Raw genomic sequence first — 14,649 nt, forward strand, 5'->3', positions numbered from 1 at the left:
CTATACACACATTACATTACCTTGTCACGTTGTCCCCTCTTATATATACCCGCCTACCCCATCTAGCAAACACTAGAGCATTCGCCAAGATACGGGATAGTTCTAGAAACAAGAGGGCGTGAGAATTGTCACGTGATCTCGATGACGCAACAATACTCTCTGACTGCAGATCAATTACTCACTGTCTACACACACACTGTTGTCACGTTGTGAGCGTCCTATTTATATACCAGAAAAACATATATCTTGTAAATTCCAGAAAATAGGCGGCGTGACAATAGTCACGTGACCCCCTGACGCAACAACTGGTTTAATCTTTCTGAATATAACTTCAAGATACCCTTATTTTCAACAGTGGCTCTTTTACAAACGTTTTAACAACGAACGTTAACTTCAACAATACGTCTCTCTCTGACTGCAGTTCAATTACTCATTACCTACACAGACATTATTGTCCCGTCACGTTGTCACCCTCTTGTATATACCAGACTACCCTATATCTAGTAATCTCCCGACAATTCCCGAAGGTTCGAGAGAACGAGTCACGTGACCTCGCTGACGCAACAATACGATATTTCTGTTCGTACTTAGTTCTACCTGATGTTTGATCGATCACGATTAGATCATCAGAGGTTCGTCTTGAGAGATGGAAAGATGACGTTCTTCTCAACGAATCTTGTAGAAACGACTTTCCCCTTGTTTGCACAACTACGTATGCTACACTTTTTTTGTTCAGTTATATTAAAGACTGTTTATTTTATTAAGCATGCCCAGTTTCTTTTTTTTTTATTTTACAATGGAAATTTTAAGCAATTTTTGAAATGCAGATCAAATTTCCTTGTCGACCCTGCTATTATTATCAGCTCTATATAATATTTGTGCCGAAATCAGTTTCACCTGAAAATACCACATGTATGCAGTAGTTTTAGCTTACGTGTTTTTTTCTTGGTTTTTTTTTTAGCGCAAGGCAACACAATGAGCTACCTTCGATGTGCACATCGCGGTGAATCGAACCCCGGACTTCTGCATTTTAAGATCAGAAACTTACAGTTACCCCACTATGGAGAGATAGGGTTACTGAATTTATATATAAATATTTAATCTACGTAAAAAAGGTGTTTTTTAATGATAAATATAGACTTTCTGTTTTTTTCTCTTCTTGTTTTATTCATGAAAAATAACCGTTTTTGTCGTAATGTAAAGACACATTTTGTTAGTTCTCCGCTGGACTTACAACGCTAAAATAAGGGGTTCGATTCTTTTCTGTAGACACAGTAAAAATGACATGGCTAGTGGTTAGAACGCTTGACTCGCAATCTGAGGGTCGTGGGTTCGAATTCCCGTCCACCAAACATGCTTGCCCTTTCACCCGTAGGAGCATTATAATAATTGACGGTCAATCCCACTATTCGTTGGTAAAAAGAGTAGGTCAAGATTTGGCTGTGGGTGATGATGTCTAGCTGCCTTCGCTCCAGTCTTTCACTGCCAAATTAGGGACGGCTAGCGCAGATATCCCTTGTGTAGCTTTGCGCGAAATTCAAAAACAAACAAACATTTTGTTTGCTCAGAAAATGTAAAAGGTTGGCGTTGATATAACATTAATTAGCCTTGCTTCGGTCGCATAAGTAGATCGATTCGTGACCTAATATTCGGAATAATACTTGTGAGCATCTTATTATATGCCACAAATCGAGCAAATGAAAACAAATTGTTGAAGCAGATCTTGATATATAAAGCCAGAAGTTTTATTACAGATTTGTAAGGTGTTTACAGACGGTAAATCTTAAGAATATCAGACAATGGCATCACTGTCATCTAACTGGGTAAGAAATGATTCGTCTCCACGCGTAGTTGATTTCAAAGCAGTCCGATGTATCTTTGAATCAGGTAAGCCTAACTTGGTACTTCTAACCTGAAATTGTTAGCTTAGAAATAGCGTTAAATATCACTCCCATATCCAGCATCTCTCACACTTTAATTTTATTTATATATTGATCATTTACTTTGAAAGTTTGATACCGGACATGAATTTGATGAAATGGTGACAGCCAAAGAATGGAAAGTGGAACACTATAGTTTATATAACATTTGAAGTTGAATTTGTGTGTTAACTAGGACTTTTGCATTCTCCAAAAGTAAGACTAACTGGCATATAATTTCCAGGATGAGTTAGAACTCCTATTAAAAATAGGAGTAACATAAATAACTTATTGATCCTCGGGCATCTGCCCACTTTTTATTGACTTATCATAAATAAAAGAGAGGCATACATGTATTATCCTATTAGCCCTCCTTTGAACCCTTTCCAACAATTCAGTGTCCTTCTTAAGGTAAGTAGCCCAAAACTAAACATAGTATCTTACTAGTTGATTCAAGTCATTCTGTAATACCTCAAAATCTTCAGTCCAACTTGGAATATCGTGTGGTTGTGGATGGTTTTCTTCTACTTCAGGTTATTGTCTTGTACAAATCTAGAACAAATCTTCATATAGAAAAATTCAAAAAGAATTAGTATAAATAACTCGTACACTACAGAATACAGTGTACAAAGGCTTACAACTATACATTATTGTGTAGCCTTGCGGTAAAAAAAACAAGAAAAAACACGTAAGCTAAAACTACTGCATACGTGTGGTATGCTTTATTTGTTTATTATCTTTCCAGTCTTTTTTTTTTACTTACCACCAACTAGTTAATATGTACATGAGTCAATTCAATTATAATATTTCCCATAGATTGTTCAGGGCCAGGAATATTACTAATGTCTCCTCTTTTAATAACAGAGGAGAAAATTTAAAAGCTCAATCATCTCATGGTCTTCAACAATAAACTTGTCATCCCCAATCTAACATTTTGCTTACATTTAACATACTTAAAAAATCCTTGCTGTTGGTTTTAATATTATCAGCCAACTGTTTGTCATATGCTGTTTTGGATTTCTGTTTTAATGAAATTCTTAACCTTCCTGTAGTTCTGTAAATCTTTCATTCAAAATATTATGTCAGTTTAAACTTTTTAATATTGCTGCATTTATCCCTAATTTTCTACTTAATGTACAAAAAGAGTTTCATTATCTGACATCTGCTGGACCTGAATAGTATTGAATGGGTGAAAATTTTGGTTATGAAAATGTTTCCTGTCCCACATCTTTTGTTTTTACCAATCCCACAGGTATTTCCCTCTCGTACACTTTAATTGTGGATGTGTTTCTTTCGGATTTGTCATCCGTCACGGGTGGCTGCACTACTGGATGGGGATATTAAGGTGGCCCTGCACTGCCTCACTTTGTCCACATTTGAACCACTCACCCCAGTGTCCTTGTTTCTCCTTCCTTCTGCTATTCATTTATTTACCATCAATGTTTCATGTACTCTTTATCCTTCTACATATCATCTCTTCTCTCTGCATTGTTTTTCCTCCTTAACAGTTTGGCAGCATGTGAAGATAACCACTCTGTTTAGCCGCTTTCTTGTCCTTCCATTTCACATCTTTATCCTCATCTTGATCCGAATAGACCTATATGTACTGTACGTGCTCTTCTATGTTATATTGCCTGTATGGCTTCCTTCTTGGTGTATGTTCCTGTCTCTTTCTTCCTTAGCAACCATTTTCTGATTGTTTTTTTTCTCCTTCCTCAGTTTGGTTCGGCTGTTCATTTGACTGGCTTCTTTCTCTTTATCATTTTCTTCGTGTACTTTTTTTCTGAGTGATTTCTCACCCAATTTGACACCTTACCTTTTCATTGGCATTCCATATTCATCATCCTTTGGAGATACTTCTTCAATCGAGAACGTGGAAAACCCACGATACATTTGTCTCTCACTGTTTGCATCGGATCATGGTTTTCTTCTACTTCGGGTTATTGTCTTCTGCCTGCAGCCATTCTAGAATATAAGAATTCAGTGAGACTGACTGTTTTTTTTTCCAGGGCTCTTTTCCATTTTATTTATGCTCATTGTTTGGATCCTGCTCTGTTGTGAGTTGTGCCTGACCAGGTATTCTTTAACTGTTCAAATCTGCACTGCCAAGCTATGTCGACTTGCATATTATAATTCCATGGCCACGTAACGCACACTGCAGAGATGGGGTGTTCCCCAAGATTGCTTGTAGGTTTATTATCGCAATTGAATTGCTTCATAAGTTTGCCCCTTCTCAGATTGTACCCACCCATAGACTACATGGGTAAAGCAGAAGGGGATAGCTACCCATCCTTGCGATGCCTTGTATTGAATAAATCAGTATTGTCTGCTTTTGAAAATAGGGTTTCGTGGTCATCCATTGCACTGTCTTGGGTGTTGTTCCTCTTCTGGTCTTTTTTTGGGCCTTTGTGCCCTTGAAAATGAGAGAAAATCCAAAACCAAATGGCCTTTCCCTTAAAGTGATGAATTTCCTGGCCTAAAAGTACTGGACATATATTTTATAAACTCTTTGATATGTGTAAGTCTAGATGACATTTAAAGTATGCAAATTATTGATGTAGTTATATATGTTATGATCAAACTGTAACTTTTAATCCTGAGGATGGTGGTGTAGATCTGTAACATGTAATATCTTTTTTAGGGCTGAATCCTGTTTTTAATAAATTATTTATTGTACAATTATTTAATGGCACTTCTGCATGTGTGCACAAATGTCATATTATTTAATCAAAAATCTGTCTAACAATCTTAAAAAGTTTAATGTTTTGCAAAGTATAACGAAAAACAAATGCTTAACAGTGGAGAGTCTAGCTTTTGATACCAAAATGAAATAACAGAAACGAAAACAGATTTACTGCTGCACACACATTGCTTACATGACATTGATCCACCATGCTTGAACATGGGTGTTCCCGGGAGGCCCCGGCATTATAAAATTTATAGACAGAAAATACAGCTGTCTATAACAAAATATCACAAGCAAGTTACAGCTATCTTTCCTGCAAGGAAACTCGATTATTGAGTGAAACTGGTTCTGTGTGCTGCTAAAGTAAGGAGAGGTTATGTTGCTTATTTGAGCAACTCTCTCTACATCCAAACTGAACTGATAAAAAAACAACAACAAACAGAAATTTAAAAAAATACATGTCAATTAAGAGTGTAGCAAACATATGTTATCTTCCTGTACCACACAGATAATCAATACACAAGAAACTTTGCTTTTCTCACTGTCAGGTTTCACGGTCAAGTTTTGTTAAATATGAAACATTTAAAAGTGAATGTCCTTGCTAGGATATATAAAAAGAGTGATGTGATGATAATCAGCCAATCTTTTCAAAATCCTTACAGCTTAGTGCCATTTTAAATTAGATAGAAGATGGATTTAACTAATTATCTTCTTTAGTGATACAGTTTAAGCCTTTTTTATTAAATGCCAAAAGATGCTTTGTTTTCTAGATCAATATTAATATGAATCCCAGCCAATAGGATAGATGTGCCAGATTATGATTTAGATGCTTATTATGAAATGAAAAGAGAAATTGCCAGTCATAATAATTAAAAAAGGGATAGAATCATTGTGATTGTATTTGCCATGTGCTATTTTTCCAGGATATCAGCTGATCAATTTCTTCTAAGGCTTAATAAATTGAAAAAGAAATTCTGACAATGGTGCAAAACAGACAGAATCAAGGATTATGAGTTGTCATCACTAGGCCACTGTCATGAAAATAGAATGTTATATGCCTATATATAAATTAGCTATTCCTTCACAGTTGTGTTTAATGAATATGCCTAGTAACATATTATAAGTGAATTGAATAGTGCGAATTGACACTAACAACTGTGTCACAATTGCTCAAGAGTGTAGCTGTAGGCATTTTTTTTTTTGCATTTCAACAGTAGATTATATGAAAAGTATACAGGCTCATTATGTATCGTAATAATAGATTCAACATTTAGCAGTAAATGAATTCAAATCTCAACCTGATGTAGAATGATGTTTTCAGGGCAGTATTGTTTTGTTTTTTTCAAAGTATATATAAAATCATTATAATCATGTTCGGCATGTGTTGAGCTGTACTCTAATCAACACACAACAAATTGGTCAGTTATGTAATAAATCCTACCAGAAGAGCTGCAATTACAAGCTGTATAGAAGACCTGTAAGTGTAGTAAGCTAATCTCTTTATTCCCACACCAGGGTCAAATGACCCATACCATAGTTTTAGCATATAGTTTGACCCTAAGATTTTCCTGGCTAACTTCTGCCCAACCCCTAATCACTTGTGCAAACCTATTTAAATGTGAAATTGGTCAGTCAGTCAGTCCATATATGGCAAAATGTGCAAAGGAGAATAGTTGCCATTATCTGGATGCTTATAGATTTTTTGCATGCAAAATTAACTTGTCCATCAGTTTAGTCTCTTATCACATCAAGATGAGTGCATCCAGCCGCAATGGAAAAACTGGATCATTGAATTAAAAAATGTATAGAAAATAAACTTGTAGTCATTCTTCCAGACATTTATTTCACTTTATACATAAGTTTAAAAAAAAATCGAATCTTAATCATAGGTTAATTTTGACAAGATCCAAATTAAATCATTAGTGATCTTCCTGAATTTGTTCTGAGCATAATTCAGCATTTTAGTACTCTCTCAGAAAGGTCATGATAATTTGGACAAAAGTGTAATTTTACTGATTTTTACTAATCACTCTTTCTCAACCTCAATGTGATGTAATTATCTTGGCTTTGACAAGCTACAGGGTACTGATCTAAATACATAATGTTTGTTGTTGAACAAAAGTGTAATTTTACTGATTTTTACTAATCACTCTTTCTCAACCTCAATGTGATGTAATTATCTTGGCTTTGACAAGCTACAGGGTACTGATCTAAATACATAATGTTTGTTGTTTTCAATTGTATAAACCAATGTGGCTTCCAGTTCAGTGGAGTTTTATGTAGAGATTGGAACAAAGTGATAAAAAGCATAGCATGGTGATATGATGCTAGAAAGAAAATATTTGTGAACAGATATCACCAATTGAACTAGGTGATAAGTGGAATTTGATAATCAATTAATTGTTGGTTTAATTATTTGCTTACATTTAACTACTCAATTATTCTCGCATGAGACTTGAATAATTGATAACACTAATTTCAGTTACTTGTTTATTTTCATGACATTATTTCATTTAATCATGATTTTGTGTATGATAATTAATCTAGTTAATTAGCCATCTCTATCTGTCACATTTATAATTCTTATTTTTAAAAAGCATATTTTACCATTTTATACTTTATTTGAATTATGATTTTGCAGTATGATAGGAAAAGGTTCATTTTTCTGACAAAACTTCTGTGTTAGGCAGTGTTTGCATTAAGCCTTATCAGCATAAGTAACTGTTTGAATGGATGAAGGAGATCATAAAAAAAAATGTAAATGAATGAGAGTTGAGTAGCATTTCTGAAGTTTTTGTCATCTGAATATGTATTTCACATACATACTCACCTATTGACAGAATCAACAATCCTTCATTCTCCTATCTCATGTTTCTTTTGCCTTGTTGTTGCAACAAGGGGGTTTACTGTGCATTTAGAATGTGTTACCCACCCAGGAATGTCAAGAGCCAACACGGGTCCCGGGGCAAACATCCTCGCCGGGCCTCCTTTCTCTCTTTTTTAACATTTTCAAGAACTTATTAAAAAGAAGATTCTATATTAGGACAGCAACGAGCTCATAAACCAGACAGAATCATAGCAGCAACTGTTTTAACTCACAGTATAAGCATAAAAACGTTAATAAAGTAACAACAAATATCTATCAAATCTATAAAGTAACAAATACATATTAATTATTACTCAAATTATTATTCCAGTTGTTCTTAATGTATCAAGTGTCTATATGCAAAGAAAAGCCAAGAACTATGGTTTTTTTATCATTAAATGAAGATATAGCATAAAGATGCTTTGTGGGCTTTACGGCACAACCAGGTTTCATTTGCCGGGCCCCTGGGCAGTTGCCCCCCCTCGGCGGGCCTGTACCCACCCATTGGTGGAGGGTTGTAGTCTACTGATGATTACTCATAGACATTGAACAGTCCACATACATTAATATTTGTAGGAATAGGCTTTTTGTTCAAGGCTTGTGGCATGCGCAAAATCTTCTTTGCAGATGTATGAAGTAATAGTTTATTCTATGAAGAGGTGAGTATCTATGTGGAATACATTTTTGGGTAAGGAAAATGTTAACTTTTTCTTTCTCCTATCAATTACTGGCTCTGATAATTGTCTATCTATGCTTGATTAGTATTTATCAAATCAGAGGATGGCATGGCCAGGTGGTTAGGGTGCTCAATCTGTGGATCATGGGTTCGATTCCCCGTCACACCAAACATGTTCGCCCTTTTAGCTGTGGGGGTGCTATAATGTGATGATCAATCCTACTATTCGATAGTAAAAGTGTAGCCCAAGAGTTGGCAATGGGTGATGATGACTAGCTGCTGTCCCTCTAGTCTTATACTGCTAAATTAGGAATGGCTAGTGCAGATAGCTCTCATGTAGCTTTGAGCGAAATTCAAAACAAACAAACAAACAAGCTAAACTTGTGGGTGGAGGGAAGTACCGTATTGGAAGTATGTTTTGGAAAGTGTCAAACTTGTATACTAAAAATGACTCAAGTTCTGGATTTCTCATATAATTGGGTTTTATAAGTTATATTTTTGAGCATTTTATAATGTTAAGGCAACTTTGCATCATGTCAAGTAAGCTGTTTAAGTTTAATATAAGCTACATGTATTTTGTCATAATCATAAATAGAAAATTTATTATTTGTTTTTCTTCATTTCAAACTTGTTATCTTTGGATATTAAAGCTGGCCTTAAATGTCTCATACCTATAAAAAGAAAGGTAGCAAGAACTAGTCATATGATGACAAATCCATGGAGAAAGCAGTGCCTTATGTCAGAAATGGGAAATTATTGGGAAGTACCTATCAGAAATACATTTTCAGTATAGGAAAATTATAACTTACCTCCACTGGAGAAAGCAGTGCCTTATGTCAGAAATGGGAAATTATTGGGAAGTACCTATCAGAAATACATTTTCAGTATAGGAAAATTATAACTTACCTCCACTGCCACTTACAGGTATTGCTCAACCATCAGGGTTTCAACTTTGTCCATCTAAGCATTCATCTGATTTTTTCTTGCTTTCTCCAGTCTTTTATACCTCGCTCAATTGCCTTTGACAAAATTTGTATCCAGATACTCTCTACCTATGTTACTTTTTCTTGACAAAGCTTCACTAATGGGTTTCTCAGTGTTTTGATCTTCTGTGAGTCACATCTAATCAGTTCTCTCTTTTCTATGCCCTTAGCAACCCGGATTATTTGCTCACTGGATGTCACTATGCAGACTGTTATGTGGACCTTCCCAATATCTTTATCTTAAATTTTTTGCCTGATCTGGCATTATCTTCACCTGAGGGTTTTTACTTACCCCCTTTTGCTATATTAGCTACTTCTGCTTTTAGATTATCCATAGGGGTGAGTATTTTGTTTCTACATTTCAGGGTCCCTTGCCTTGTTTTCACAGGATCCCACTCTGTGGCGGGTGTTGTCCAGACAGGCATACTTTTATCCATCCAGTTTTGCAGAAGGAACTAATTGAATTATACTTACTACCAGTTGAAACAGGCTCTGTAGAAATGAGGTTTTCCATAAGATCAACTAGAATCTCACCAGATGGTGTTACCATTTTATGCTGGACCACTACTCATGGACTATTAGGAGTAAAGCTAAAGGGGATTCTGCCTGTCCTGCCATTCATCACATTGAATAAATTGAGGTGGGTTTGCTTTTAAAAAGTGAAGGAACTTAGTTCACTAATTGCTCTGTTTTCAAAGCACTGTTCCTCAGGGCTCCCCAATGCACATTACCCCCCCAAATTCTACTAGTTGAGCTAGGGAGACCTTATCACACCTGGTTTCCATCATTAGAGTGATGGACAGAGGCTTTTCCTCCAGTAATTTCTTCCACTCTTGGAGAAGAGGGCAAAGTTGGGAGCCCTCCTACCTGGGTCACTGGATGTTTTTTTCCCAGATCTCATAATATCAGTTTTGGTTTGATGCATGGCTATCCAGTTAGGGTGTGCATGGCCCTTCTTTTGATCAATATCAGTTTAGTATATTGTTTTTGGAAGGAGGTCCACTATCTCCTTGTTATTCCAAATGCAAAGTGGTCCCATCCTGGGTCCTTGGTTGAGCATAGTTGTTCCAGGGGCAAGTGGAATGTACTTTGCTCACTCAGTTGAGGAATGAGGATGAATGTTCATAATTCCAGACTGGATGAGTTCCATTCCTTTGGTGGAGGTGGATGAGAAGGTTTGTCCACTTTGGTGTTGCTTACTTTCTCCTCATAATTATGGTGGTTCGAAATGCATCATTCTATGGCTACAGGTTGGGATCCAATCAAAAGTATGTCTATAATTGCAGTCCAATTGCTCTAGCCTCCAACATGGGATATAGGGACCAAGACCCCTTAATTCCAACCCCGAGTTATGGAACCTTGGCTACCTGGTTGGGGCTGTAATATAATGATGATAACTGATGTACTATTCCACCTTTGATACAGGAACTAAGTTCAAGGTGAAGAGCATTCCAGTTCTGTATGTAGTGTGGTTTCCCCCACTCTGATACCACTGGTATCTTGTTACACCCTTGATCTATGTAGATGCTTTTTGTATGGATACTGCCCTCTCTGGCCCCTCCACCATCTGAATGTGGGATTCTAGTTATAAGTGGCAGTGAAGGTAAGTGTGTTTTGGAAGTTAACAGTTTCCTAAATTGAAATTGTATTTCCAATAATACTTATCTTCGCTTACACTCTCCCGGCCTTCCTCCCCATAAGAGCTGGTGTTAGAGACTGGGATGGTATCAGTCTTGAAAAAGTGATAAAATTATCTGAATGAGGTACTTATATATAGTACCAGGATAGAAGGCATATTGATGTACATGGAGAGTATCATGAGACAGATGTCGTCAAGGGCAATTGATTGGCATATAAAAGACTGGAGCAAGTGAGAAAAAATCAAACCAATGCTTAGATGGGCAAAGTTGAAACCCTGGAGGTAGTGTAATTGCTGTAAGTGTTATTTTAGGAAAATGTTAAGTTTCACATCAACACATTTATACTGGGCAACCATTTTGTAAAGCCAGTAAAGAGACTGATCATTTGGTGACGTGTTTGTGACCAGTATTTATTCAATAGATGTCGGCAACATATAGTGCTATAAAGAATAAACTTGCTATATATAGAGAGAGAGAATAAGTTTCCTTACACAATAAGTACAATTAAGAGTCAAGATGTCAGTGCTATCCCATTGTCATATTGTTCCACCTTACAATACCTTGCATTTTTATTTAATCTGTGGGTTTAGGACTAACCTTTATTTTCTCATTTGGTGACAGCAGATATTCTGAAGGGTCATACGTCTGATGGTTCATAGTTCTGATGGGTCAATATTCCAAAAATTGAGCATAAAAAAATTACAAATGTAGAACTAATGTACATTTAGGCTGTTGTATTACATAAATGGTAGTATATGTATAGGAACATAAAACGATAACATTTTAACGTATATTTGTAATGATTTCAGAGACCTATATTATTTTTACCCATAATTATAGATTTCTAATCTTTTGAAAAATTATGTGTAAATTTTCATAATAATTGTCATTACAGTAGCATTTCTCATCTGTATATTAGTGAAGATTGTTTAAGTAAAGTATGCTTATTTGGACCTACAAAATTTGTTTTTGCTGCCTATAGGTTAATTGATGAGAACTAAGCCATTTTGTCTGTGTACTCCTTTCAACAACTGTACCACACAATTATAAACACTTCAGAAAAGTTAAGATAAATGAACTTCCTTTAGAGTCACACAATATTTTTCTCCTATGAGTTATTACAATAAGAAAAAATCCTCTATGTCTTTCAAGTAAGTTCATTTTTTTTTAACTCTCCGTAAACTTTTATATTATTGGACTCCTTTATACCTCCTGTAGAAATAATGAAGTTTAAGGTTTGATTTTGAACAAAACAAATATGCAAAATCATGAAATTACAGCTGCTGTTTTAAAATTTAAAATCTGTTTATTTTCCTTTTTTTGATAAACGTATTCGTTAGTCAGTTGTTTTGGGCAAGTAATTAAAGTAAAATTAAAGATATGCACACTCGGATACAAGTAACAAGTGTATGAAGAAATGTTGCTTTTTGTTGAATTTTTTTTTAATGACTATTAAAGTATTCTAAATTTTAATGTTGTGATGGCTTAAATATGTTAACTTTATAAATAAATTCTGTGCATGTCACAGTAAATTCATCATTCTTATACTGCATTGGTTGGGATGTATATCTTGTGTGTTTATGTGATTATAATAAAATGATTATTTCACGATAATTTAGTTTAAAAGATTTGAGTTAAATTTCTTAAAATATCCTGATGGAATTCAAATAATGTTTTTTGTGAAACATTCTCTTACCTAATTTATAATATTTTTAGGGATCAAATTGGAGGCCAAGCCACAGGCAGTTGCTATGGCAGCAACATTATATCATCGTTTTTTTGAAGAGTGTAATCCTGAAGATTATGATCACTATGTAGGTATTACTTGTGTTGCTAATATAATGTTGTCAGTTAAATGCAAATACTTATATTCTATAAAAATTAAACCTTTGATATGTATGGGTAAAAGTGCACATTTCACAACATTTTTTTTCAAGAGCTACATTCAAAATTTAATTCACTGTATTATCAATGTATTTGAATAAAATTTGCATGAAAACGTATTTAAAATTCTAACACGAGTTTTAATATCTTGTTTTTAAAGTTAAATATTTAAATAAAATCTTGGTCTTAACCTCTTTGTATCACAGGCCTCGACCAATATTTTCAGATCCAAGAGCCAGGTGTGCTTAACTGGGAAATAGGGGCTACACTAGTGCCTTAATTATCCACGTTTTTTTTTTCTCCTGCTGGCTTTCAGACTGTGTTTGTGGGAGATCAAGGGCAAACTAGTGAGAATTTAGACTATTTTTCCAGCATCTTTCTTTGCACCATTTTTACAACTAGTACCCCATGTTTGTAATGTTTGAGTATTTCTTCTATGGCTTATGAATCTTCACCATTTTTATTGGGAAAAACTAGTTTGTCTTATTACCTGGTCCTTCCACCTTCGCCAGACATTGCTGTGCATGCAAGGAGATTGGTAGATCAATTGAGGGAGGGTGCTGCCATGTCTTGTCTTCTTTGTTTATTGGATCAGCATGCCTTGGCTTTCCATCACCTGGAGAACACTTATTTGGACTCTCAGAAGTTAGACCCTCTTCTTCCCATTTGGGGCTCTAGACAAGATGCCACTGTTCATCTTAATCAATCTCAGTTTCCAGAATTAGTTTGTCACTTACAACAATTTTGTGTTTTTTTGTCATCTTTGCAACTGTTGTCTGAGGCTTATTATAGGTTCCTTGGTCAAATTATGGAGGATCTTAGTCATTTATTGACTTCTACTTTGGTCAGGTTATCGGCTTCTGCTCTTTCCTTGGTATCTTGGCTGGTTTGTTGCTGGGATCTTTTGTAGAGATGTACCTTACTGGAGGGAGTTTGCCTTCCTGTGTCGGCCCTTAGAGATCTCAGAGAATCTCCTTTTCTCAAACAGTCTATATTTGCAGGAATTCTAGTCTCCATGGGATCTTGAGTGGATGTGGCCCATCTGTACTATTCACTCTCTACACTGGCTTCTCAACTGTCCAAAAGTTCTTCTGTAGGATGGTTTACTGCATCTCTTGCTTCAGTGCCATGATCCATTGGAACACAAAGGTGATTTCGACCTTACCAGCAAGTATCCTTCTCCAGAGTAGAACAAAGTTTTCAGCATTGGTAACTACTTTATGTCAGGTCCTGTAGGGTTTCAAAGGGTTCATGTCAGTATGGGAGACAGATCAGTGGGGCATTTAGGTTTTCAGGATCAGATTGGTCATTCAGTTCATGTCTCTTCCTCGTCTGTCCCTCATACCAGTTGGTTTTCCACTCCCCAAGGACCCTCTTATATCCAACTGTTGACCACAAGCCATCCAGGATCTTCTGCACAAAGAGGCCACAGATTGCATCACCTCCTCTCTCAGGAGTTTTTATTTTTGGTTGTTGATAATACTGAAAAAGACTGGTGATTTGCAACCCGTGATCGACCTTTTTCATCTCAATCATTTTACCAGCCTCCTTGGTTTATAATAAGAGTTGTTTCTTTCCCTTCGGTGGCTCTTTTCACCCGGACTATGGATGACAAAGTTTGACATAACAGATGCCTACCTTCATAACCTGATTGTTGAGTCTTCAAAGTGTTCAGTTTTGTTCTCAACCATTCGACCTTACATCTGCTTCACACATTTTTTAGCTGATAGTCAGAACTTTTTCACGTCATTTTCACTCCCTCTGCATTCACACTCACCCTTACATGGACGACTGGCTTCTTCTTACCCCTTTCTGCCATTTGGCAGAACTACACACTCAAACTCTGTTATCAGAAGCTGCAAAATATGCATCCTAGCTAACTAATGAATGAATATTTGCTGTAAAATTCTTATCAATGCTATAAGTGTAGCTAACAGTTTGGCCGACAATTTTGAATTAATTCATTTGACCCTTTCTCCCTGGGTACCCTTTACT

The 14,649-nt window shown here is 35.8% G+C and overlaps 1 protein-coding gene across 1 annotated transcript in view; it reads left to right on the top strand.

Annotated features, from left to right (window-relative positions):
* Nucleotides 1–1,209: 1,209 nt before the first annotated feature.
* LOC106470214 (cyclin-related protein FAM58A-like) overlaps nt 1,210–14,649 on the top strand; it is a 57,337-nt gene continuing 43,897 nt past the window's right edge. Inside the window, exons 1-2 of the mRNA XM_022398814.1 lie at nt 1,210–1,887; nt 12,487–12,584. Coding sequence (XP_022254522.1) covers nt 1,800–1,887; nt 12,487–12,584 — 186 coding nt within the window. The 5' untranslated portion in view covers nt 1,210–1,799. The remainder of the gene's footprint in view (nt 1,888–12,486; nt 12,585–14,649) is intronic.

This window comes from Limulus polyphemus, unplaced genomic scaffold (genome assembly GCF_000517525.1).
Source record: "Limulus polyphemus unplaced genomic scaffold, Limulus_polyphemus-2.1.2 Scaffold3884, whole genome shotgun sequence".
NCBI lineage: Eukaryota > Metazoa > Arthropoda > Merostomata > Xiphosura > Limulidae > Limulus > Limulus polyphemus.